Raw genomic sequence first — 24,117 nt, 5'->3', positions numbered from 1 at the left:
CCTTCTTCTGAAAGAAGCTCAAGTCTGATGAGGAGCAGCTGAGGGAGCTGGGGGTGTTTATTCTGGAGAAAAAGAGTTTCAAGGGGGAACCTTATTGCTCTCTTCAACTCCCTGGCAGGACTTTGGAGCCAATCTGGTGTCAGGCTCTGCTCCCAGGGAATAAGAGATATGATGGGAAGATATGATAGCCTTCTGCTGCACCAATTGACATTTAACCCGGACATTAGGAGTAATTGTTACACTGAAAGAATAGCTAAACATTGGAATGGGCTGTCCAGGAAGGCGGCGGAGTCACCGGCCCGGGCTGCGCTCAAGGAAAGGCTGCACACAGCACCCGGCATCATGGCCTGGTTGACACAGCAGCGTTGGGTCGTAAATTGGACTGGGTGATCTCGAAGGCCTTTTCCAAACTAAATGACTCTGAGACTCTGAAAGCTGCTAGCCGGCACACGCCGCCCCCTCAGGCTTCCACATCCCCGCTCAGCCCCCTCGGCTCCCCCGAGCGCCGCCAGCCGCGCCCGCCTCGCCCCGGGACACCCCGGCCCCGCCCCGCTGCCATGGCGACCGGCGCGCCCTCTGATTGGCTGCGCCGCCCCGCCCAATCCGCGCGCGGGGTGTTCCGGCGGTGCCAAGATGGCGGCCAGGTAAACACGGCCGCGGGCGGCGGGCGCGGGGCCGGGAGGGCTCTGAGGGGGCTCCGGGGGCCTCCGCCGGCTTCCACCGGCGCCGCCGGCCGTGCGGGGACTGGCGGGAAGGCGAGAGCCGGCTGTCTCCCCCTAGGCTGGCGTGGAGCTGGGTTTCTCTTCGCGTCGCTGCCTCCGGAGCGGGCCCCCCTCGTTTCCCCGGCCTGCCGCCTCCCCGGAGCGGCTGTTCCCTGTCCCGGCGGCCAAGGGAGCTGCGTGTGCTCCTCAGGAAATTGCCCCTGCGGAGGCACGGGACGCGTTTGCTACAGTGTCGCCCCTAAACTGAAAGGAGGTGCCAGCAAACGCGTAGGGACACAGCTTAAAAGGACAAGGAGTGGGGGGGAAAAGCCAGTATTCTCAGCCTCTGTAATCAAGTTGTCTTCTTCTTTCTGAAATAGTAAGTATTAGGACCTTTATAATGTGCTTGTCAAAAAAATGTAATGATAGTTATGTAAGAAGCAAAAATATTTCTGATGACGTGTTTTGTCTTATCTCTTTCTCTCTTCTGCAGGTTGTTTTTGTGTTGGGATGGGTAACCTGGTGTCTTTGCAGTGACTTGAAATAGTTTGGACTTACTTAAACTGGAAGATGTGGAGTGGGCTGTTACCTCCAGGACTGAATGAAAGTGATGTTGATCTGAGTTCTGATGATGGAGACGAATCGCCTGATTCCTGTTCAAAGCAAGAAGCAAAAGAAGATACTGAAAGAGTTCAGGGGACTGGGCAGGAAAGTAATGCCAGCAGTGAACCTATTGTACCAGTGACAGATGAAGAAAGTGAATCTCAAACGTGCCCTCCTGGAGTTTCTGTAAATATCTGGAATGTATGTATCATTACAGGTCTCCAGATGAATATAGTTCAGTGTACTCAAATGGCTGATTTTTAGCTTAAAATAATTCAGTGTTGGATAGTCAATATACAGATCTGAAATTAGATATAATATAATCTTACAAACCTTAGATAGTGTAAAGCAAGGTATACAGGAAGGAAGTGATTAGGTGGTAGTTTGGTGGTGATTGAAAGCACAGCAAGGAGTTGTCATAACTATACAGTTGCATAGAACTTGTGTTTTCAATGGTTTATGGGCTCTGAGCTGCTTGGTAGGGGCTTTCTGCATTGTTAAGGATTTACAGCTCAGTGTTTCAGCCTCTCTGGGGATGCTGCATACCTGGGAAGGGGAGGTGTGCCCTGCTGCTTGCTGCAGGGCTTAATTGCAAACAATCAGACTCAAGAATTCCTTACAGCCTCCTGATTTTGCAGTTGCATGTAAAGACTGGGGAAAGCAGAAAACCCTTATCAAAACAATGTGTTCCAGGCTTTGGATTCAAAGTAAGAATTGGCAAAAAATAGTTGCCCTCTTTCATCCCTCAATCCTTGTAGGCAGCCTGCTGTGCGAGGACCAGGCTGTCACTAATTTGTGGATTACAGACTGCCAGCTGGGCAATAGAAATACATGGTGTAGCTCAGGAGTGCACAACAAGCAAAAGTGTGTTCTGTGTCACATCCCATGAGAGAACTGTCAGATCTGAACAGTCATGGGATGTAGGGAGGGCAGAAAGTCAGAGAGAGGTGATCAAAGATTAGCACCAATACCAGTTTAACACCATCAGAGTCGCGTGGTCTCAGTTTATAAATTGGGATATAATAAGTGACACAAGGCATTGTGGATAATTAAACATTTCTCTATGTAATTTCTTAAAAATGGGGGGAAAATTAAAAATATTGACTTGCTTTTTCATAATCTTGTAGAAATTTGTGGAGCTTCAGAAGAAACACCGTGAAATGAAAATGCAAGTAAAAGAGGAAAACAGATGCCGGAAAAGAAAGCGCCGCCGAAAAGGTGGTTTTTTTTTTAGATTAACAGAATTCATATTTTTCAAATTGAATTAGTATCAATACATGCTGTTTTGTAGGGTTGGTGTTTTTGGTTTTTGAGGGTTGTTCTTTTTTAAGTTAATAATTGTATTCTAGCTGTTATCTAGGATTTTATTTTTCCACTTGCATACATCACTTGCAGGGTTGTAGTGAGGTTGTTGATTGCTACATAGAATGCAAGTAATATATTTGTCCTCTTCTTAAAAAGGAGGCAGAGCTTACTCAATTAATACTGATTTATAATGGTGAAGTGTATTACTGTAGTTCTATGAAACTTAATTTTGTACATTTGGTTAAAACTTCACAGATATTGCAGGAATTTCTTACAATTAAGTGGTTTAAATCCACATGAACGTTGGGTAAAAATCCCAGTATGTTGATCTTTCAAAGGAAATGTGACCAATTACAGCTCTGTTAATTTCATTGGATCCTGTGGGGTATCACTGTGTAATGTTGGATTTTTTTTTTCTTTTTTCTTCCCCTTAGCAAAACAGAGAAAGACTGATGAAGTGGCTAAGAGGTATAACCAGGTCAATGGGATTACCTGAGGTCTGTTAGTAGCAGGGAAAACTTGTAATAAGCTCAACCACATTCATAGCCAAAGCCTAGCTTTCAGCACTGTGTAAAATATCTTTTAAATTTGTTCAGTGTCTCTGTTGAGCAGGCTGAATTTTTACTAGTGATTGCTTGTTGGAGTGTTATTGCTTGATTTTAAAAATCACCACAAATATGTTATTTAATGTAACTTTTAACAGACTTGCTATGTTCTTGCTAGTTCCTTCATACAAGTTGTTGTTCACCCTGCTCCTTCACTTCTTTTTCCTCCTTGGCAGTGTTAGGTTTATGGTTAGACTTGATCTTAAAAAAACTTTTTCAACCTAAATATGGTGTTATGATTCTATCAACTTGCTTTTAAGATTGTGAAATTACACATACAAAGGGGAAGGAATAATTAATTTATCTTAATTTAAAAACTGAATGGGTGAAAAGGCCATGTCTGCCAAATGGAAGTGTTTATTTTAGCTTTGAAAGGTTGTGGAAGGGGAAGTGGTTATAGTAATGACTTGTTTGTGTGTTTGTTTTTAGTAGTCAGCAGTTGGAAAATGAAGACAAATGGAAAGAACTTACACAATACTTTGGAATCAATGATAGATTTGAATCACCTTTGAACAGCAGGGCTCCACAAAAGGTGACTGTTATTACAAAGGCAGTGTCATCTTCTATGTGGCAGTAAAAGAGCTTGTCCTTAACTGAGATAGGAATGAAACAGATGCTATTTGAGAGTAGAGCCTACAATCACTCTGAGGAAGGATGATTTTGTGAACTTTTTAAATAAATGTCCTTAAATGGTTGCTGTGCTTTCTCTTAAGACCATAACCAGGCTTGTTTCCTGTCTGGTTTTGTTTTCTTCTGTTGTAAGGGAGAGAACACATCATATGCATTGTTTGACTTCTCCTTTTGTTTTGCTTCATCATTTTTTAACTTTAAAATGTGACACATAAACCTTCAGTTGTCACCAGTGGCTACAAGAATTAAAGGGGCAAACCTAGCATACATTTTTACTGGATTCATAACACATTATATTCATAAATATTACAGTGTAACTAGTCATATCTGAAATGATTGGCAAACATGATGGATAAGTTAAGAATCTCACTATACTGTGAGTTTCTGGTAGGGCTGTTGGTTCTGTAGTATCTCTTAAAAAGCTCTTTGTAAGTTCTGTTACATGAAATGTTCAGTTAGCTCCCTTTAGGATAATTTCTGTATTTTTTCATTTTCTTAGAGCTTCCATGTGCAAGTCATGAAGATTTGTTTGCTTCTTACTTTTGGTGGCTATTTAGTTGTCATTAAAGTGCTCAGGATAGATCTGGAATGAGGCCCAAAGTGTTAAAATGCAGATGGTTTCATTGTAATTTTGGGGATATTATCATTAGTGGAAGATATGTCTTGTTATTTTCAGAAGAGGCATCTTAACAGAATTTGCCATCAATGCAACTACCAACTGTGCCTTTTTTTTTCATCTACCCCCTGAAGTAATTCAAATGTAGTGTTTGCAGATCACTGTTTCTCAAGAATTCCATTAGCTTTTTCACTTTTTATCTCTTAAAAAAGCATATGTTATGGAACTGTCAAATGTATTTTCTTCAGCTTCACTAATATTTAAAACCAGTGAGGCTGTAAATTCTTTTGTTATGAGACTGAGGTTTTTTTGTGAAATTCTGAAGTCAGTGCTACCCTTCTGTATTCCATCAGAAGTTTACAACTATGATTTCCAGGAAATAGTTACTTTTTTATTGTTATGTGTATTGTGTTGCCATTAAACAACTTATGTTTACCTCTGAAAATAAGAAAACAACCTTAAAATCCTGAAGCTTTTTTGTTGTTTTCCACAGAGCTGTTAGAATTTTTAATTTATTAACACAGTGGAGTGGCTTTGTGCCAGAACTCTGTTTTTTGGTTAAAGATAAGATCTTAGAGCTGTAACGATACAGTGGTAATTGCCATTCTTCATGTTACCTGACACATATATTTCACATTTTGTTTAGAAAGCTCCAGGGATGGGAGAGATAAGCCAGATCTTCAGATGAAATTTTATTGTGACAGGCATAAACTAGCCCGTGTAATTTTTTTAACCTATAGTATTATCCTGCACATAAGGTGGAACTAATGCAATGATTTGTGCTCAGGTGGCCTCTCAGTGAATTCTTAATTATACTGTCCATTACAATACACAGACAGAGTGATTTGTGGTACACAGAAATTACAGGTTTATGCAGTGTCTTAAAGAATTTTATGAAAGAAATAATTTTAGAAAGGAGGTATTCCCTTTAAGTATGTTCTTTCTGTTCTAAAGGCATTTACCTTTTTTTATTTTCTGTAGTCTGGCCTTGAACTGAGCATAGAGAAGTGTGTGGCTGAAGGTGACATTACCAGGGCTGAGGAGCTGAGTGACAGGTTAGCCATTCGTGAGGTAAGTGAGCTGTTAACAAAAAAAAGTCATAGTTTTAGTTTTGCCCATCTGCACTAAAACTGTCATGAGTAAAACAGCACTAAAGATTGTTTGCAGCATCTTTCCTGTTTCCTGAGCAGATTCCTCTCAGTGACTGAAGGACTTTGCTGGTGATTTAGCAATGCTTGGACAGCTGTAGCTGTGTTTAAGAATTGAAAATACAGTCATGAACTGTCCTAAGTAACCTTGCTTTAGAGCCTTGCTGCTCACTCCACAGCTCAGAGGAGTTGGTATCCGTCATCTGCACTGAGCTTTTGATTTTTCTCCACATTGCAAGCCAAGAGGGCAGGAGTAGGATATTCCCTTCCTCTCAGTTCCCTGAGGATACTTTACCTCACCCATGAGCTTGGGAAGCCTGAAGACAGGTAGAGATTTAGCAAGCCTAGAGCAAATAAGGACATATGAGCCCCAAGCTGTATGCCAATACTTTCCTGTGTATTCATGTGCTCAGGAGTTAATGGCTGGAAGAATTCTGAAGAAGGATGGGAATAGATGGATGTCTCTCTGTACTACTGTTGTAGCCTTAGAATTGTATTGGATATTTTTTTCTCCTTGTCATAATTGTTCAGTGTATAAATGCATACCTAAAAACAAGTCCAGAGTAACACAATTTCTTCAAGACACAACAAGACACAAATATGTTGTCTTGTTAGTTGGTGTAGCTGAGTAATTTCATGAAAGCTGTGCTCTCTTTGCCACAAAAAACTTTAAATCTGTATGTACTGCTTAGTGAATACTTAAAACTGGTGAGGAATTTATCAGATAGCTCTGGTAACTTCATTTAAGAAATTGTTCAATTTGTGCACATAGGGTAGGTGGTAATAGCTGAAGTAAAAATAGCTGAAGGCCAGAAAAGCTGTTTTCCCCACTGCCAGTTGTACATAGGGGAGAAAATGAGGGGAAAATTAGGATAAAAGGATAGTTGAATAATTTTGAAACCAGGTAAGAAAAATAAAGTACTATTTCAGTGAGTGGAGAAGCAATCTTTTTTCAGTCACCTGAGTAATATGATTTAAGCTATAAATTTTCTTGATTTGTACTAAAAAATAATTATATAAATTCTGCTTTCATTCCTTTATCTTGCATATTCTTCCATCTTCATAAAAGTAATGGGAATTTTCTGTCCACTGTATATGCTTGCAAAATTCAAAGGTATTAGAAAAGGATTAGGAAGGCAAAGACAAATTTTGACTGCTTCTCATTCTCATACAAATATTTTAAATGTTTCTTAAATACAGTGTTTTAAACTAAGCTTTAATGTAAAATTGCAGATTTAAATCTGTTTAATGCAATGTATTACAATATTGTGATGGCTTTAAAAACAGATGGCTTTTGAAGTGAGAAATACAATTCTTAAGGTTCTCTGAGGTTAGGTAAAAGTAACCATTCCTCAGTGAGTGTTCTTACAAAATCATTAAACTCCTCCATTTAGTCACTCAGGGCAGTTTCTAATGACTAGACTCTTATCTGCCTTGTCACCAGTGATCACAAAACTTCAGTCTGCAAAGATAACAGCTATTGACAGTGGTAGGAATGTGTCCTGATGTTCCCTTTAAGTGTGACCAGCTTCTGACTGTTTTATTACCTTTCATGTGTACAACATGAAAAACACTTGCTGTTCTCCTTCACAAATGTCATTATCCCATCTCCTCTAAAGTGGTTGGAGTATTATAATCAATAAAACATACTGAGGTTCTAGTGCAAATTGTTTGACTATAAAAACAAATTAATGTAAGAAGTTTTAAGGTTTTGTAATATTTATGATAAACTGTTATCTGATTTTGGTAGCCATGGGATTATACAACATCTAGCATATCCCAGGTGCTACAGCAGTGTATTATTATTTGTGGAACATTAGCTCCAAATTGTTGACTTTCAAATATTAGCATGTTGTAATTCTGAAAACAAAATGCTTGAAACATTATTAGTATTCACAGCCTTTACTTGGTTTTGGTTAAGTGGGTTTATCTGAACAAATAGGATGTTGAAAGAAGGAAAACTCAAATGACTGGCTTGATCTCTCATGAGGAGTTCTGTGGAGGCAGAATCCATGTGAATTTGCTGGGGTTCTCTGCTCTTATAAAGATGTGCTCCATTGCTCACTGCAAGGGTCATTTTGCTTTGTGATTTTCAGTACCTCTTTTCTTTTTTAAATGGACTTTTAATGGATCTATTAAAATACCTTTATTTTTTCCCAAGGAAATTGTTGTAAAAGTGACTGTTTCATTGAAGAGCTATGAAAAGAGGATTTGATTATGGAAGAGATTGATTGCACAGTCATTGTTTTGTATACAAGTACAGTTAATAAAATATTGCTTTCATGTTGTATAGTATTCATTGAATTGCTGCTTTTCTTTTCTTAGCAGTTTACAGAAATGTCCATTTTAATATACAGTGCCTGTAAGAAGTGAGTTAATTTTTAAATTAGGTGGCTATTTGTATCCCTCTAACTTCCAAATGCAGCACAGCTCTGTGAGCAAGTCAGGCATGGAACTGTACTGTGGCTGTATTGAAGTACACCACTTCTGAAGTGGAGTAATAAGTGGATGAATTATTGTTCTTTTATCTCAACTCCATCTCTTTATGTATAGTTTTCATTTTTCTTGAGCAGTGTTACAGGGCTGGGGACAGAGAGTGTGTGAGAAACAGCTGTCTGGTGTTTGGGGTGCAGCCCCCCTTGCAGCCATGTGAGAAATGTTCAGTGGGTAGGTGTTCTTTTTGAAATCAGGTGTATGGGGTTTTAATCGGCACCATTTTCTTTTGCAAGAAGCAGTGACTGGAACCTGCTGATAAAGCTTTTGCTTTGAGGCACAGATCCCAGAGTTCTTAAAGCCGTTTCCTGCCTTAATAAGTGAAACTAATTTTTGATGTATAACATTTATAAGCCTGTGAAACTGATAGGGCAGCTTCAGTATTTAGAAAAATGAAGCCAAAAATAAACAGATGATGAGTACAGACGGTAAAAACATGTCCTAAAAAGCAAAGGAATGTCAAAATGATGCTGTCAATATCGTATCGTTGTGACACAGTGAGAAAAGGTTTTTTAAAATCAGATTTATTTAAAATCAGTGATGACTTAGGCAATATGCATAATCTAGCAGCTGTCAGTGCATCATGGAATTTTACATTCTAAAAACCTAACTGATACCACTTTCAGGTTTTGGGTCTTCAGGTTTCCAAGTGGTACTTGTTGCTGGTTCTTTAAGGAACATGTTACTGCCCTGCATTAAATGAGGCTTTGGGCAATATAGTATTTGTTGTTTTCTTTGCTTTGACAAATGCACACAAATTCTGATTTTAAAACAAAGCTTATCAATCCAAGAGTATTAAAGGTTTTGAAGTGAGAATTAGAACTTGGATACCTCCTGCATGTGAGGCTGTTTTTACTGGTGACTGCATGGGTGGGTTCATATGTAGCTTTTGAGACTGGCTGGTGTGTTCCCCCTTTTTTGTTGGCAGTTGCATTTCTATTATAAAAATGAATTGTATGTATGACTCTGCTGAGTATTTTGTCTAATCTCTGGGCAAACCTCACCACCGGGTATTACCCCTTTTTCTCCTGTTGTCAGTCATCAGGGTAGCAGATCTCTACCTGTGGCATCCTTGGCCATCCCCACAGCACATTCTCATGTGGGGTGTTCTGCTTCCCTGAGAGGTCTGGTGATCCTGAAGTTCTTGATTTCATTATTTTATATTTGAGTGAAGCTTTTACTGAAAAAAATACGGGCATCTCTGCATTATGTTGCAGAGAATAATTTAGGCCTTCAGTAGCTCTGCTCCTTCAGCTTCTGGCTGGAGCACCTCAGTGCTGTGATGCAATTACAGTGTCCAGTATAAACAGTGCTTTGATAAATGTGCTGAGCACCAACATGATGCAGGTGGCTCTTACTCCTTAATTCACTGTAGATCTTCAGGCACAGTTAGACTACTGAATTATTTCTTTCATACCATCTTAGAAGAACAGAGATAAAGAAATTGCAGTACAGTACTGTTAGTATTAAATAACTGAGCAATTCGTTGCAGTGTGCATAGTACAATATGCACAGTTAGTGTTTATTATTGTAATCCAGCTGCTGCCCTTTTTCATATTCCAGGGCTTCCAGCATTGGCAGAGTCCTTCACATTTTATAGTTGTGCTTTTCAGATGTAGACTGGCATACCTAAGGCTATTGTTTGAACATTGCATTTAAGGATGACTTACTTCACTTAAGTGATGCCAATTGAAATGTTAATGTTAACGTAGGAGTTACCCCCAAAAAATCTGAGCCTTTTAGAATGAAAGTTATTAAAAGAATAAAGTTTATGTGAACACTTATCTGGGCTGAAATGACATAGTTTTTTGGTGATGCCTTAGGGTAGGATAGCTGAGATCTAATAGTAGCAGGGACTTGGGATATGGAGCTGGGAACAGACACTTGGAATTATGTCAACTTTTTAATGCTTTGTAAAAATCTTTCTGGAATTCTATCTTGAGATGTAATTAACTTGTTCCTACTGTGTTAGTGGGAATCCACCTAGATTTTTTGAAAGAATAAATGTTGATAAATTAGAGCACTGTGACTATGCATAGCTGGATGTGTTTATCCCTTTGAGTAAGGATGGTATGTGCAGATAACTGGTAATTTCACTCCTCTATAAATCAGTTTCAATTTGGGGTGGTACTTGTAAAAATTATTTTCATAGGTAAACCAGAAAATCTTAAAAGATTCCCCACCACCACACCTTAAATATATTTCCAATCTTTTTTCACCCTAGAGAAACAGGTTTTTTTCATAGTGCTTTTGTGCTCAAGTCATGGTTTGGTATCTCAAAATGCAGAATAGTGATTTCTTCTGGCTCTAATATTGTGAGAACTAATCTGACTAAAGCTCAAACTTTGTGTTTGTGGTTTTTGTGTGAGCTGCCTGGTAGGTAGGTGCCACATTGTCTAAGAACAAATTAGCCTGAGGACTGTAACTTGAACACGATTAAATAATCTTGACCATATTAGACTTTCCTGTCAAATGTAACTTTAAAATATTTCACAATTTATTGTGCTAAATTGCTGTAGCACTTGGCAGTTTCTAAGTAGCACAGTTTTGTTCACAACACTTCCTAAGCACTTGGCTTGGTGGCTTCTGGCATTTTGGGGAAAGACTTAAAAAGCTGCAATTTATAGGGACACTGATATTTAATCAAACGTAAATGAAAGATCTGCATTGTAATTCATGAAATTAATTGGCTATTCAGTGGAATATCATCGTCATGTTACAGCAAGATCAGTCCTGCTGTCATCTTTAAAATTTGGTGCATTGGTTTTGGCCATTTTCTCATGATCAATTTGGTATCTCCTGTCTGCAACTAACCTCTAATCATATAAATTAGAAAAGGAAGTCCACAAGGCAGTTTGTTGGTTATAACTGCTGAGAACCATTCTGGAAACTGGTTTCCGTGTGAGGATCTGGGTAGGAAATGATTGATTGTGGTGACATTACTGTTAGAGGTGGACAGGAGTTAGTACTTGATGCTGTTCTGTTGGTAAAATAAAATTTCTAAGTCCTGTGCAATGTTCACAATTTCTCACAGTGTTTTTTGTGTACCTGCAGTGATTCAATTTTATATGGGGTGTAACCAAGCGCAAATTAAGTTGAAACTCTTGTTGTGGAAGAGCTGCCCACCCACTTCCCCCTAAAAAAAAAATTTAATAAAAAGAGTTTTTTTAATCTGAGAAGGATTTCCTTTCTTACCTTAGTAAAGGTGCTTCCAAAGACTCTTCATTGAGGTGGTTTTCTTCTAACCTTTGGAACATTGCAGGGTTATCACCTAGAATTACATTCTTATGCTCCCTTAATTATGTATATCTTTTCCTTAACAAACCTTAAAAAAAGATTTCAGATGTTACAAGTCTAATTAAAGAGACAGACAAAGCACAGTTTATACTGTAGATTTTTTCTGCAGTTCAATTAATCAGCATGTTTTCTCTTTTAATTAAAACCATTTTAGTAAATTAAAGCCCACAGCAAAACACATATATAATTTGTTTGTAATTAGCTCTTAATTGGTGGTAGTTGAAGCTTAGCACCCTTGGTTTCTTTCTTCATGATTGCCATTTTATTAGCAGCCAGTCATTAATTAATCTTTTTTTCTAATTAGCTTATAAAACTGTTGATGGCACATTATTGTAAATGTGATTTTAAGTTCAAAGCTTGTTAATAAGCTTTCTTACTTAGAAGAACAGAGATAAAGAAATTGCTGAAAACAGTACTACAGTTCTTTTTTTAAAACTGCCTTTGTTATAAGGGGGCTCTGTAAAGCATCTAACAGCTTATGGTTAATTTTTTAATGCTGTGTTTTCTCATGAATGGAGGAAGTTACTTGCATTTAAATGTTTAAGTCTAGCAAAGAGCTTAATATTAGAACAGTTTTCTGTCCTTGCTCCATTACTGTGTCATCCAAATATAATTTGATGTTATAATACACAGCATAAAAATACAACAAAGGTATTACAAAGTATTTTACAGGGGAAGTTGAGCACATCATTGAAAGGGGACAATTTTCACTGCAAAATCCACTCGGTATTCTTGTTTGCTTTATATATTTTATATACGTCAGCAATGGATAACATTCCATAACATAAAAGGAGAAAATCATTGCTAGAGGCAAGCCTGAAATAACTAGATTCATATTTGATGAGAAACTGTAACACTATATTAAAAGGCTGTTTGGCTTCTCTGCTATGATCATAGGATATTTCCAGACCTGTTTGAATATAGATGTTTTGTTGGAGCTTTTGTGGGTTTAATATTTTGTATTTTGTGCCTCAATATTTCTGGAGCAGTTCTTGATTCCGTTGTCTCAGTAATTGCATTATTCAGTGGTTACATTTTACAGTCCTATCTCAAAGACAAGTCTTTGTTTTGTGATATTTAATGTTAAGTGTCCTGATTTGCAAGGAAGTTTTCTGGAAGTTACAGTAGATTTCTGTTGCAACTTAATAAAAATGTTTACTCTTCTTCCTGAACTTTACATTCTATTTCAACTCCAGCCATTTCTTTGCTTGTTTTAAAAGTGTTTTATGATGCTGTGCAAGAAACACTAGAAAGGGATAGCTGACAAGGAAAAAATTAAAAATTGGATAAAAAGTAAATGAATAATGTCATATTACTAAAAAGATGAGAGGCTAATTTGTGCCGACTTTTTGCTAATTTTGTTCAAGCCTCAAAATGAGGAGCTGTCACCCGTTCTGTGTAGCACTGATGACAGTGCCAATGATCCATGAAATAAGCTGCCGCTGGCTTTGTTCTGATAAGAATGAACAAATCTGCACAATGTACGGCTCCCAGAATCTCATTTTCATACTTGCATGCAGGCTAAAAGAAATAAGCTGTTTGCAGGCTTGATTAATCAGACATTTGAGGGTTTTTTGTCTCTTTGATCTCTTTCGTCTCCTAGGTAACTTGCTTGACATTAATGTTGAGCTTGAGTAAAGACAATCAGGAATTGTAGACCAAACTGATATAAAAATTAAAGACCTTAACACTTTAAGTACTCCAGTAATGGTTCCGCTTTACTTCAGAAAACATCTGTTTTCATTTAATTAAAGAACAAAAGAGAATGGCATAAATATTTTTCATAGAGACCTGTTATTCCATAAAAAGTTAAAGTATGATAATTGGTATTTTTTAAAAAATGCCTTGAAAGTGTTCAAAAAGAAGCAAAGCTTCAGATATTTCTTACAAGGTAACAGTTTCGGATGAGTAGGACATTTTCATTTATGCTACATTAAACATCTAGAGTAAGATATTTGACATGATTATTGGTCAACTTCAAAATGGAAAGGGCTTTGCCCTGTCAAAACTAACTTGTTTTTTAAGTTAGTCTCGAAATACACATATATAGCGTTACAGGGATGAACCATTATATCAGCTTTACTACCCAGTATGATTTACACACTTTAAACCTGTAAAATTGAAAGGAATTTAAAAAAAAAAAATGTCGCAGTGCGTTTGCTTGAGGTTATGCAGACGCTTTTACAAATCTTCCAAGTGGCTGTAAAGATGAATGCCTCAAGGGTCTAGCCAGGGCCCTGCTTTTCCAACCAGCTAAAGCCCTTATCTTAAATCCAAGCAAAGTACCATTAATCTTTTTGAAAGACCTTTTATGGCTTTTAATATATCCCAAATTAGAACATTTTACACCCTTGGTTCCTGAAATATGGTGATAAAAAGCCTTTAGAGCTTAATTTTCCTTACTGCGTGCTCTGACCAATTTGCAGTTCTTTGTGATAATGTTTAGACACCTTAATTAAAATGCAGCAAAATATTGGATGTTCTATATGGAAAATGCTGATACTTTGACTACACAAGAAATTGTTGTATATATTTTTATTCATGCTTTCTTACTTCTTTTAAGATTGTATTTTACTGAGATATCTGATGACCTGAAATGTTAGCGTGGGTTGTTTTTTTTTTTTTTTAATGTAAAATCCATTGACCAAGCTTTTATGGATTTCTTCTGTGGGGGGAGCAGGGAGTGAAGAAATATGTCTGGGTTTGGGTGGGAGCAGAAGACATTTAATCTGACTAAAATGTTTCTGTGTTTTTATACGCAACATTTGTTTTCATGTTGTGAAAATTTGACTCTGTGTAGCCTAAAAATTATAACAATGCTACAGAATGTTTCTGCTTTTGCTTCCACATACACTGCAGAGGATCTTATTATCCCATTTTTTTCTATACTTTTCAAAGATGGAAGAACTCATTCTTGGCTTCCAGAAATGCAGATAAAAGGAATTTTCTGCAACACTGTTAGAGCTCGCTTGTGTATATTTGTACGTGTACAAGTGCTCAATAGGCAACTAGAATACATTTTAAGGAGATTCTGTTATTAATCAAACAGTTAAAGTTAATTTTCAAGTGTGTTAGTAGGTAAAATACCTCTAATAAAGGTATGGTTCTGCTGACTGACTTCAGCCATCAGATTACTCTATTGTTTAAACTAATAATTACTCCTGTTTCAATTTAAAAGTAAACATTTTTTGAATATTTTAGGTGAGTTTTCTTAAGCCTTTTTATATTGTGATTATATTAAGGTTAATAACTGCCCTTAACTATTAAGTGACAATGCAATTAAAAGAATGTTATGTTTTAGTCTTTGACCTGAAATGTAGCAGTTCAGATGTCAGCATTGAGTTACTGTTAATAAAAAATGTTAATGCTCATTAAATTGTGGGAAATTGTGTAGATAATAGAGAAAAGTTTTGATATAACTGGTCACAGTATTTTATGCATCAAGGTGATTGCAAAGGTACATGTTTATGACCATATAACATATGAAAATAGTGGATGAGAAACTTATTCAGCATTCTTTTTTTCTTTTTAAATATTATGTTTATGGAAATATCTATTTTCCTTTTAAACTGTTATGCTCAGCTCCTAACTGCTCGCGTTGCCAGTGTTTAGAGCCTCAAACAAAGCACAAGCTGATGTGCTTGCTGTCTTTCCTTAAAGGCTGCTGCAGAAAGGCTGCTTTCTTCATTCTTGAGCCCTGAGAGGACCATGAGGTAGAAGAGCTTGTAGTGATGCTGGTTAGGGTTGGGTTTTTTTTAGCTTTGTTAACAAAATGGTCACCTACCTATTGTGTGTTTGATGGGATAGTGGTGGAAAATGTGTCAGTGCAGATGTGTTCTTGAGTTCTCTCTCATCTTACCTGGATAAAGCATTTCTCAGAGTAAATATTTGTCTGCATAGATGCTGCAGATTATTCAAGTGTATTACCATTAACAGTGGAACTTCAGCCAGGGTGCTAAAGAGTATTCTTCTTCTTGGGTCTCCAGTTCCTTGGTGCTCCCATGACATTTTGGGGGAAATTTAGAAAATCCATTCAGAAACTGTTTCCTACTTTCAGTTGATTTAGGTGTAGATTGAAAGAAAACCTGTTTGTCCACATCAGTTTGTAGCAATTTGGGGTAAATGAATTGCAGACTTGGAGAATGGCAGTAACTTCTAAGAATGAATTCCTTCATAACTCATAATGTCAAGTCAAGGCAGCAACCACAAAATGTAACTACAAGTTATGAATGCTGATTAAGGGAAATAAACTGTTCATAGTTCATTGTATCTTCCATCTTTTTTACTTTACTTTTCCCTGCCTTTCCCTCCTGTGCTTGACATTCACTAAAGTGAACTTAATTCTTACAGTTTGCGTCTTACAGTTTATGGAAATGCTATTCACCTACATGGAAAGCTGGCATATCATACCCTTACATCTAAAAGCTTGTAATGTGGAGATAGACACTGAGGACATTGCATAATTTATTTTTGGACAGACTGATTAAAACATGTCTAGTGGTTCTGCTAAAAAACGTGTGGTGGTAGCAGCTCTTCCTGTGTAAAAATGTCTTTTTGGGTGTTTTTGACACTGGTAAGATCTGATTGTATTATTTCAGCATAGCTGAAGTCACAGACTGGTCCTAATAATGGAGTCTGTATATTTGGATATGTCTGTCTATGTAAAACAAACAAACAGAAGGATCCAGTGAGCTGTTGCCCTTTGCTTTTGTTTTTGAAAATGAAGGATTTGGTGAAAAGGACTGCTTTGCCCCAGGATCCTACACGCCTTTGTATTTCCCTCAAGAGACATTCTTGTTTGTCCAGTCTAATAGTGCATCATCAGTCTAATATTTAAAAGATATTTTAGTATCTATTGACTTTCGAAAAACAATATCAGACTAAGTAATTTGTGAGGCTTACATTTCATATGAACCATTTGCATCTAATCAGTTTTCCTTTGTTCCTTTTTTCATGTCTTAGCTTGGTGTGAAAATTGCCAAAGCTGCCGCTTGCCGCAACTTTGTAAAAGCCAAGCAAGAAGCAGAGGCTGCCCAAGAAGCTCAAAAGAAAAAGAAGCTTGCTTGGGGGTAAGTCATTTGAGTATGGAATTAAACATCTGTGGTTTCATTGGCACTAAGTGTGTACAATACACTCTCAGTTAAATGTTTTCTTAGTTGAAATAGGCTTGTGCTAATCTTATTTGTTTAGTTTAACATTGTTGGGTTTTGGTGAGCTTTTTTAGGAGTGTATCAGACTTAAGTACAGAGGCTTTATTAGAAATAAAGTGATGGTTGTATCACTATATTTGTCTTCATGTCTTTATTACAGTATTAAAAATAAGTTTTTATTTTTGTTGTTGTTAAGAATAACATGGTTAAATAACTGAAACACATTCACTCATCATTGCTAATGTGGATTTTGTGCTCTGTTTCAGATTTGAAGCCAAGAAAAGATGGGAAACAAAAAGCAACATGGGATACATGTAATCCATCCCGTTTTGCTCAGGAGTCAAATACCTGTTGTTACTTGAAGAATTTTTGTGTGCAGCTTATTAAAGCTAAACATAAAACCCCCCAAAACGAAACACAACACGTCAAATGCCTTGTATTTATCTTAATGTTTTCAAACTGCACTATCTTGTTTTGGCACTCTCCTATAAATAATAGAGCAAAAATATTATCTAAACATCAATAATGTGTTAAATTTTCCTTCTAGATGTGAAACCTAAAGGTAATGCATTTCAGGATGAATTTGGAGTCTGGTAGAGAGCTCTCTGAAATAAAATCCTTGGTCCAAATGTGTTTTGTGCTGTACTGCAATTATGTGTGGGTATAAGGAGAGGGATATGTTTCTTCTGGGGCTGCACAGACTAACACAGTAAGTACTTCTTTTCTGCTTGAAAGGTGGGGGAAGACACTAAATAAGGAAGAGCAAACCCAACCTATCTTTTTTAAACCAAGGGCATTTATAGCCTTAATAAATATAAACTATTGTTAAAAACTTAAAAGAAGTCCATCCTCCCTCTCCTGGAAGGATCTGGTACTATTGGTCATATCCTGGTGCCACATTCTTCAGAATATTTCAGATTCCCATTTTTCTTTTCTTCCTAAGAACACAGGTTTTAAAAGTCCCAGATAAAAACATATAAATACGTATCTTAGAAAAATATCTGAACTGTTACATTGTAATGTTAACTGCACCCAAGATACAAATGCAGATTTTACTCCCAAGTCAAATGTTTTACAGATCAATTAGGATTTGAATGTTTATGTTATAAGATTATAACAAGAATTGATGATAATGTTTCTTCAAAATTGTTCTCAGTGAAAAGTAAGTACACATTCAAAACTAATAACTTTTCTCCCCGAAGCTCTTGCATATATGTTTAGTCACCACAATGGCTGAATTGAATTGGTAATGTAAATGTCAGTTATTGTTAACCAAGATTAATATGTTTCAGGCCAAAGGTATGGTATTAGTGTAATGGTGATTTACTGTGTTAGTACTTGGGGCTAAAACAACTTGCCAACAAATAGCAATTTGAAGTTTTACGGCAGCAATTTGAAGAGTTCAGGTTTGTTGTCCAAGATGGAATAGTGCATTTTTGTTCAGTAGCCCTCAGGATATTTAGTTCTTTTTTTTAACATCATATTTCTTTCACCCAGATGAGAGTTTGCAATATGGTAATCTGCAGTTAGCTGTAATTAGTTATGATGACAGAGTTAAATACAATTGCCAGGATTGTAAATTGGGGGCTAAACAGGTTTCTGCAGCATAACATCATAAATCTCACACTATGGTTTACAAACTACATTGCTTTGCAAACTTTGGTGTGGAAGGAAGCAAGTGCTATCTCTAATGAAGTGTAAATGTGTAATGAAAGTAAATTGCATGTTTGCATGTGTAAACACACAGGTTACACCATGACCCTACATCAGGATCTTTCTCAGTTCCAAATGTTCCTGTCCAGAAGTTACAGGCCCTCTGTCCATAATTTCTGGGTTTTTTTAAGCATCTGGAAGATGGGTGTTAGGTTCAATTAATCTTTGTTATATATTGAAAAGTAGAATGATATTGATAATTAATGCCAAACACACCAGCAGCATTCCATTCAGCTTTTAAAAGTATCATTTATTAAATAAGCTATATTCTTTTTTGCAGTAATTTCTCTTAAGAGTAACAATATTTGTCAAATCAAGATCTTCATCTAATTGCAAGAATCAGTGTTCTTTGTTTGAAAAAATGCTTTAACAGAAAGCTAAGCCCTCAAAAAGGAGCAATTGCCCAGCTACCTGTAATATTTTACACTAAATTAATTAGTTTTATGTTAGGCTATTAATGGTGGAACTGTTTAGGAAGTATGCAGAATATTTGCATCAGGTCACTTGTGTGATGAAGTTAAAAATGACCACATTTCTTTTTATCCAGCTAAAGTGTTTGCTTAAAATATTAATTGATTTCCAGAATTATACCATGTTCAGAAATCTCTAATGGGGAAAATTCAAAAGCCTATTACAGCTTTATAGTGTTTATATAAATACATAAGAAATAAATGAATGCAGAACTGTACCTTTAATAATCATCTGCCTGAATTGCTGATCTGTTTTTAAATTTCTTGCATTGTGCTGACACCTTTTTTTTTTTTTTTTTGGTAGTTTTGGTGTGTGATGTAAATTTTGGCCAAACAAGTAAAAGTGCATTCTGAGACTTAATGTTTCCTGTTTAACAATGTTAAACCTATCCAAATGCTTGTTTTACTTTACTAAAAGCTTTTTAATCAGCTTAAATATATAACCTCTTACACTGAACTAAATTTGAGATATAATCATAACTCTTTTAGCAAATGAAAAGTTAGCAATATCTCCTTGTTTGACTGAAATTACTGCTCTAGAGGAATGTACTTAAATTTTAAATACCAGTACAAATCTGTTGTGAAGCCACATTTATTTAGAAGTTCATTTGATGCTATCTTGAGTTGGGCAGCTGTTTAAAGACTCGCTGAAGTGCTTCTGTCCTCTCTGAAGTCATGAAAAACTTAAATGCATGCACTGATTTTGCTCCAGTTTTTTTTCTGCACTACAATTTAATATTTCATCCAGCATCAATCATGGTACTTTCCTGGATATCCTGAGTAGCCTTAAGTCTTTTGAAGAAAAGTTGTGTAGTTTCCCAAGTGTGTCTCACACTATGAAAGATGATATGAAGATATGACTATCTTCAAGCATGAAGCTGCCTGGGATGTAGAATGTGCTCTCACAATTTCTGTTGTTGTTTGAGCAAGGCTGTGTCTGGAGCATCCTGGCCTGTTCCAGCCTTGCTCTGTTCTGGGCCAAGCTTTTTCAGTCTGGCCTCTGAGCTGGGTTTATCACTCAGGTGCTGTGCCAGGGTGAGGGGTTTGCTTTGGGGTTTTCAGCAGCCCTAACAATGTCAGGTTGGATGGCTCTGCACAGTTTCACTGAGCAGTGCTGATGCTCCTTGAACACTTCTCACTCGGGTGCCATGTCTTCATTTCTGCTCCCATCTCATCTTCTTGCAATTCTATTGAGTTTTAAGGCCTACACGAGAAATTCTTTATCAGCTCCTGTGATAAAATACAGCCAGTTTGAAGTTTGACAACAGCATGCTAATACAATTACTTGTATTTCTTAATACCACATTCCTGAGCTCCTTAACCAAAGAGTGGCTGCAGGGACAGTTTGACAGATAAAAACATATATATAGTTGTTAGAGTTTTAATAGTTTTTTGCCTGCAACCATAATCTGTATCATTATTTTTTTAGTTTAATTCTGTTGGACAAGTTTCAAAGATAAATGTGGTGTGTAATAAGTCTTTGCAGCCTCTAATTTGTGAAGGAGTGTCTGTCCAGTTAATACTTGCTCATTGAAGCAAGGGGTTTTGAAATAGCTGAAGTACAAACTGTAATTACTGATGTCTGTTTCCTATTCACCTATGGCTTCTGGCATTTGATCAAAAACTGAAATGTATTGCTTAATCTCAAAGCATTCCCCACTTTCAAAAATATTTACCTCATGAGAATTGCACAGCACTAAATGACCTTAGCAAAACCAGAGTAGATTTTTATTTGGCATTGATCATATGTAGCTAATCCACCAACAAGTATTTTTCTTGTTATTTTGTATGTTGGTAATTTAGGTACAGATGTGCTCATAGTGTACCTTTAATGCAAGCTCAAAGCATCTTTAAAAGTATTAAATATATTAATAATAGGGTGGGATTTTTACTTCACAAATGGGGTTACTAAAAAGAGGAGTACAAAGGTTGAGCAGTTTATGTGAGAGCAAACTCCTGGCTGGCAGCAAAGTGGTGAGTGGAAGGAATGTCCTGCTTTGCTGTTTTGTCAAAGCTGAGAATAACAGAGAGAAACCAGTCTTGAACAATTTTGTGGCAGGTGCCTGAACCTCTTTGAAAGTCATTGGGAATTGGGCACCTCATGACCATCTGTCCCACCAAGAGAGTAAAAGAAGTGCGATATTGAATGCAGATGTTCTGAGCATCACAAGAGTAAGTAAAACCCCAAATTTCATCTGAGAAAAGTTGTCATTTTTCTTGTTGAAAAATGTCTGCATTGCTTTGATCTGTCTCCAGCTGTGTTTATTTTATCATCAAATCTTGTCTTCTCAGTTTCTGTGGGATTGTAACAGAGTTGAGTTTCAATTTCTTTACTTGTAATAAATAGGACCTGGAATAAAACATTTTGCTCTGGAAAAGCATAGGAGTTAAACAGACATGAGAAATGCAAACAGCCAGTTTTATAAAAGGAGTCCTACCTATTTTACATGTGATTGTGCTTGTCATGTTCATTCTCTGATATTGAATTATCATCTTTACTTAAATAGTATGTTCATTTATCTTGGAGTTTCCCAGGTGTGCTGGCTGCCTGACTCACAGATGGAAGTGACTTCAGGCTGGCATGAAGTGACCACAGGTTGAAATGAGCTTTTGTATTTCCATGTTAAGTGTCTTGGTGGGTCAGCCTTTGGCAGCTTTTGCTGTGGAAAACAGACGAGATATAAGAGAAAAGATAGATACAGAAATAAGTTTTTACCCAAATGAGAGCGGACTGCTTTCTGGTGGTGAAAGAGGGAATTTTGTTCACCCTTTTTTCACAGCCTTTCTGAAGTGAACCATACATTCATGTAGCCCAAACTGCAAGTTCAGGTGTCAAGCAAAGTGTAAAGGTGTCTGTGGAGTCTCTTCTCTAGATAGTGTTTATGGTATTTTAAGGATTTCTCTGTGAAGAAGTGGTTGCTGACTTTGTCAGATCTTTCATGCTGAAATGCCAGTTGACCTCTGCTGGTACAGACCAGTATTAATTCCAAACTGGTAGTGCCCTGAATTTATCATTACTGCTCAAAGATAGAAAAATAATCCGCATCTTCTCTGATTACTCTGATTCTGTCCAATCATCTGCAGCTGTGATGAAAAAGAATCATTGCATTCTTTTGTGAATTGAAAAGATTCCCAGCATTACCAAGGATCACTGAGATTGTTTTAACATTGATTCCTCTTCTGTGGAACATACAAAAATATATTTTCCACAATTTTATTTGAAGTATGTCACCACCTCCTCAAAATTCACTCTGTAATAGCACAGGATTGTAAGAAAGCCCTGAGTAAAACTAGGTGTAATGTGCTGGTATAAAGTGTAAACACACAAAGAACATCAGAAAGTTGACGTATCTCATGATTCAGCTTCTAATTACCATTAAACAATGTAGGATGGAGCTTTTATTTTTTGCAAGTTAAGAGAATGTTGAGAGCAGCCTGCTAGAAAGAGCTGTCCTCTGTTATCTGCTGGAGGAGTACACAAGCTGTGAAGGGGGAGTCAGCCAAACAGGCATTTTCAATTTGAATACTTACTCTTTTTAGAAATACATTTATAAAATGTCCTCTGCTCTCGGCACAGCAATGCCAAGGGCTGTTCTCACAGCAATACAGACATCACAGAATGCTCTTTGTTAAGAATTACTGCCTTTGCTTCTCTTGCTATGTTGTTTGTTTGTTTGTTTGTTTAACAAACAACACTTTAAAATATGCTTAGCTTTAGGTCACTTTAATTTTTAAAGACCAGCTCAGGGAAGGGATTTGGGTGCACTTTAAGCAACAGCACATTTTCCTCAGCTCCGTGGAGCTGCTGTTTCATGCCATACTTTTAGCAGGCTTTTTAGAGATCAGAGACACATCTCACAGGCTGGTGTGCTCTGCCTGCCACTGGTGTCAGGCCTCAAGGTTAGCTATCTTGGGTGTGTTTGAGCAGTCACTGCTTCCTTTCCAATCTCTTCTTCCTAAAGGAAAAGTGTCTTTTTTGAAAGCACTCCTTCACTGATCTGGTTTAGAATGTGCATCCACAAATAATTGCACAGAGCTTTTTTGGGGAGTGGTAGAGAATGGGTTGAGGAGTAAGAACAAAAAGATGAGATTCCTGTAGAAGAGGAAAGAGGGAAAGGAAAAAATGTCTTAAACTGGCATTATCTCAGGTCATACTGTACTCAAGGGCCCTGTGCTCAGTTTTAGCCTCACAGCATTCCCACTGGAGTCACCTTCATTGTTTTGGATAGCTGATGATAATGCTGGACACTCTTGTTGTTAAATATAATTATGGATTTGAAGCATAGAATTATCTGATGTAATTAATTTTCTGATTTAATCAAAAAACCTTAGCTCTAGGAATATATTCTCAGATTTTTTCATGATGGAAGTGTCACAATTCAGCCACAGACTGATCTCTGGGGATCATATTCTGCTGCCCTCAATCAAGGAGAGCCTTTACTCCAAAGCTTGTCAAACTAGGAACAAATAAGAGTGACAAAATTTGTATGAAAACAAAGGACTGGAGCCATGGACCTGCATTTGCTATGGGGTGTGGATATTAGCTCCTTTTTAAATGCTGACTGCAGAAGGGTGTATAAATCTTTAAAATCTGAAGGCAACTGTTAGGTGGAGAAAATTTAGCAGACAGTGCTGTACTTGTGAAGTGCTGCTAAGCAATCTAGCACTTCAATGCTGGCACAGCCTGTATAGAAAGAGCTCTCCCACATTTTAACTGCCTGCAGGTGTCTGAGCTCTTCTTCTGCATTAATTTTCATTGGTCCCAGCACTGCATGTTGTCAGAGTTCTAGCAGGTGTTTACAGATCCTCAAAATGAGATTCCCAGTGGATTTAAGGGGCTCCATCAAAAAATCTGTGCCTCAGCTCTGAAGTTTTTGGAATATTTGCTTTCTCACAGTCTTGAGGAAGCTGAAGTGGAATGAGCTCTGGAGAAGGGACTTGTGTGAGATGACTTCAGATCCTGTTTTTTTGATGCAAGGAAAAGGGTATATTGAAGCAGGGGGAGGAGTGGAGAGAGAGAGATCAGAAAAGGCTGGAGGACCAGAGATAAAGGCAAATGTCTTGTGGAAACTCTTCCAGCTCCACTGATGTCAATGGTGAGAGTTCGTTAAAAAAAAATTAATCCTTTCTGCAAGTTGGGGGTGCATCACTTGTATTATTTAGGTACAGGGCAGTACTAAACACCTTCTTCAGGGCTGTCTGGATGTTGTTTATACTTCACCATGTGATCTCTGTGAAATTCAGTACAACTACTGGTGTCATAATAAAAAAAAACCACCTTCCCAGAAATGTTTTTTTTTTTGTTGTTCAACGAGAGCTTATCACAGCTGACACATCACTTTTGTTACTGTCACATAAGATAACCAGATGACTGCTAGCAGAGCCT

General features: G+C 37.3%; 1 protein-coding gene across 5 annotated transcripts; it reads left to right on the top strand.

The window, feature by feature from the left end:
• The first annotated feature begins 595 nt into the window (after positions 1-595).
• On the top strand, positions 596-17,181 carry FAM204A (family with sequence similarity 204 member A). Of its 5 annotated transcripts, none has more exons than XM_015633574.2 (8): positions 596-644; positions 1,195-1,505; positions 2,432-2,522; positions 3,044-3,077; positions 3,647-3,746; positions 5,442-5,531; positions 16,361-16,467; positions 16,815-17,181. In XM_015633574.2, the coding sequence occupies exons 2-8, from the start codon at positions 1,272-1,274 to the stop codon at positions 16,864-16,866; spliced, it is 708 nt and encodes a 235-aa protein (XP_015489060.1). In that variant the 5' UTR covers positions 596-644; positions 1,195-1,271; the 3' UTR covers positions 16,867-17,181. The 5 variants fall into 5 exon arrangements, with proteins under 5 accessions (XP_015489060.1, XP_015489058.1, XP_033371463.1 ...); XM_015633572.2 differs by having other exon boundaries at positions 3,644-3,746; XM_015633573.3 differs by lacking the exon at positions 596-644 and adding an exon at positions 727-1,080.
• The last annotated feature ends 6,936 nt before the right edge of the window (positions 17,182-24,117 follow it).

The sequence above is a fragment of the Parus major genome, chromosome 6, assembly GCF_001522545.3.
Source record: "Parus major isolate Abel chromosome 6, Parus_major1.1, whole genome shotgun sequence".
In the NCBI taxonomy this organism is placed as follows: Eukaryota; Metazoa; Chordata; class Aves; order Passeriformes; family Paridae; genus Parus; species Parus major.
Note: the sequence above shows the minus strand (reverse complement) of the source record. Positions and strands in the feature narration are given on the sequence as shown.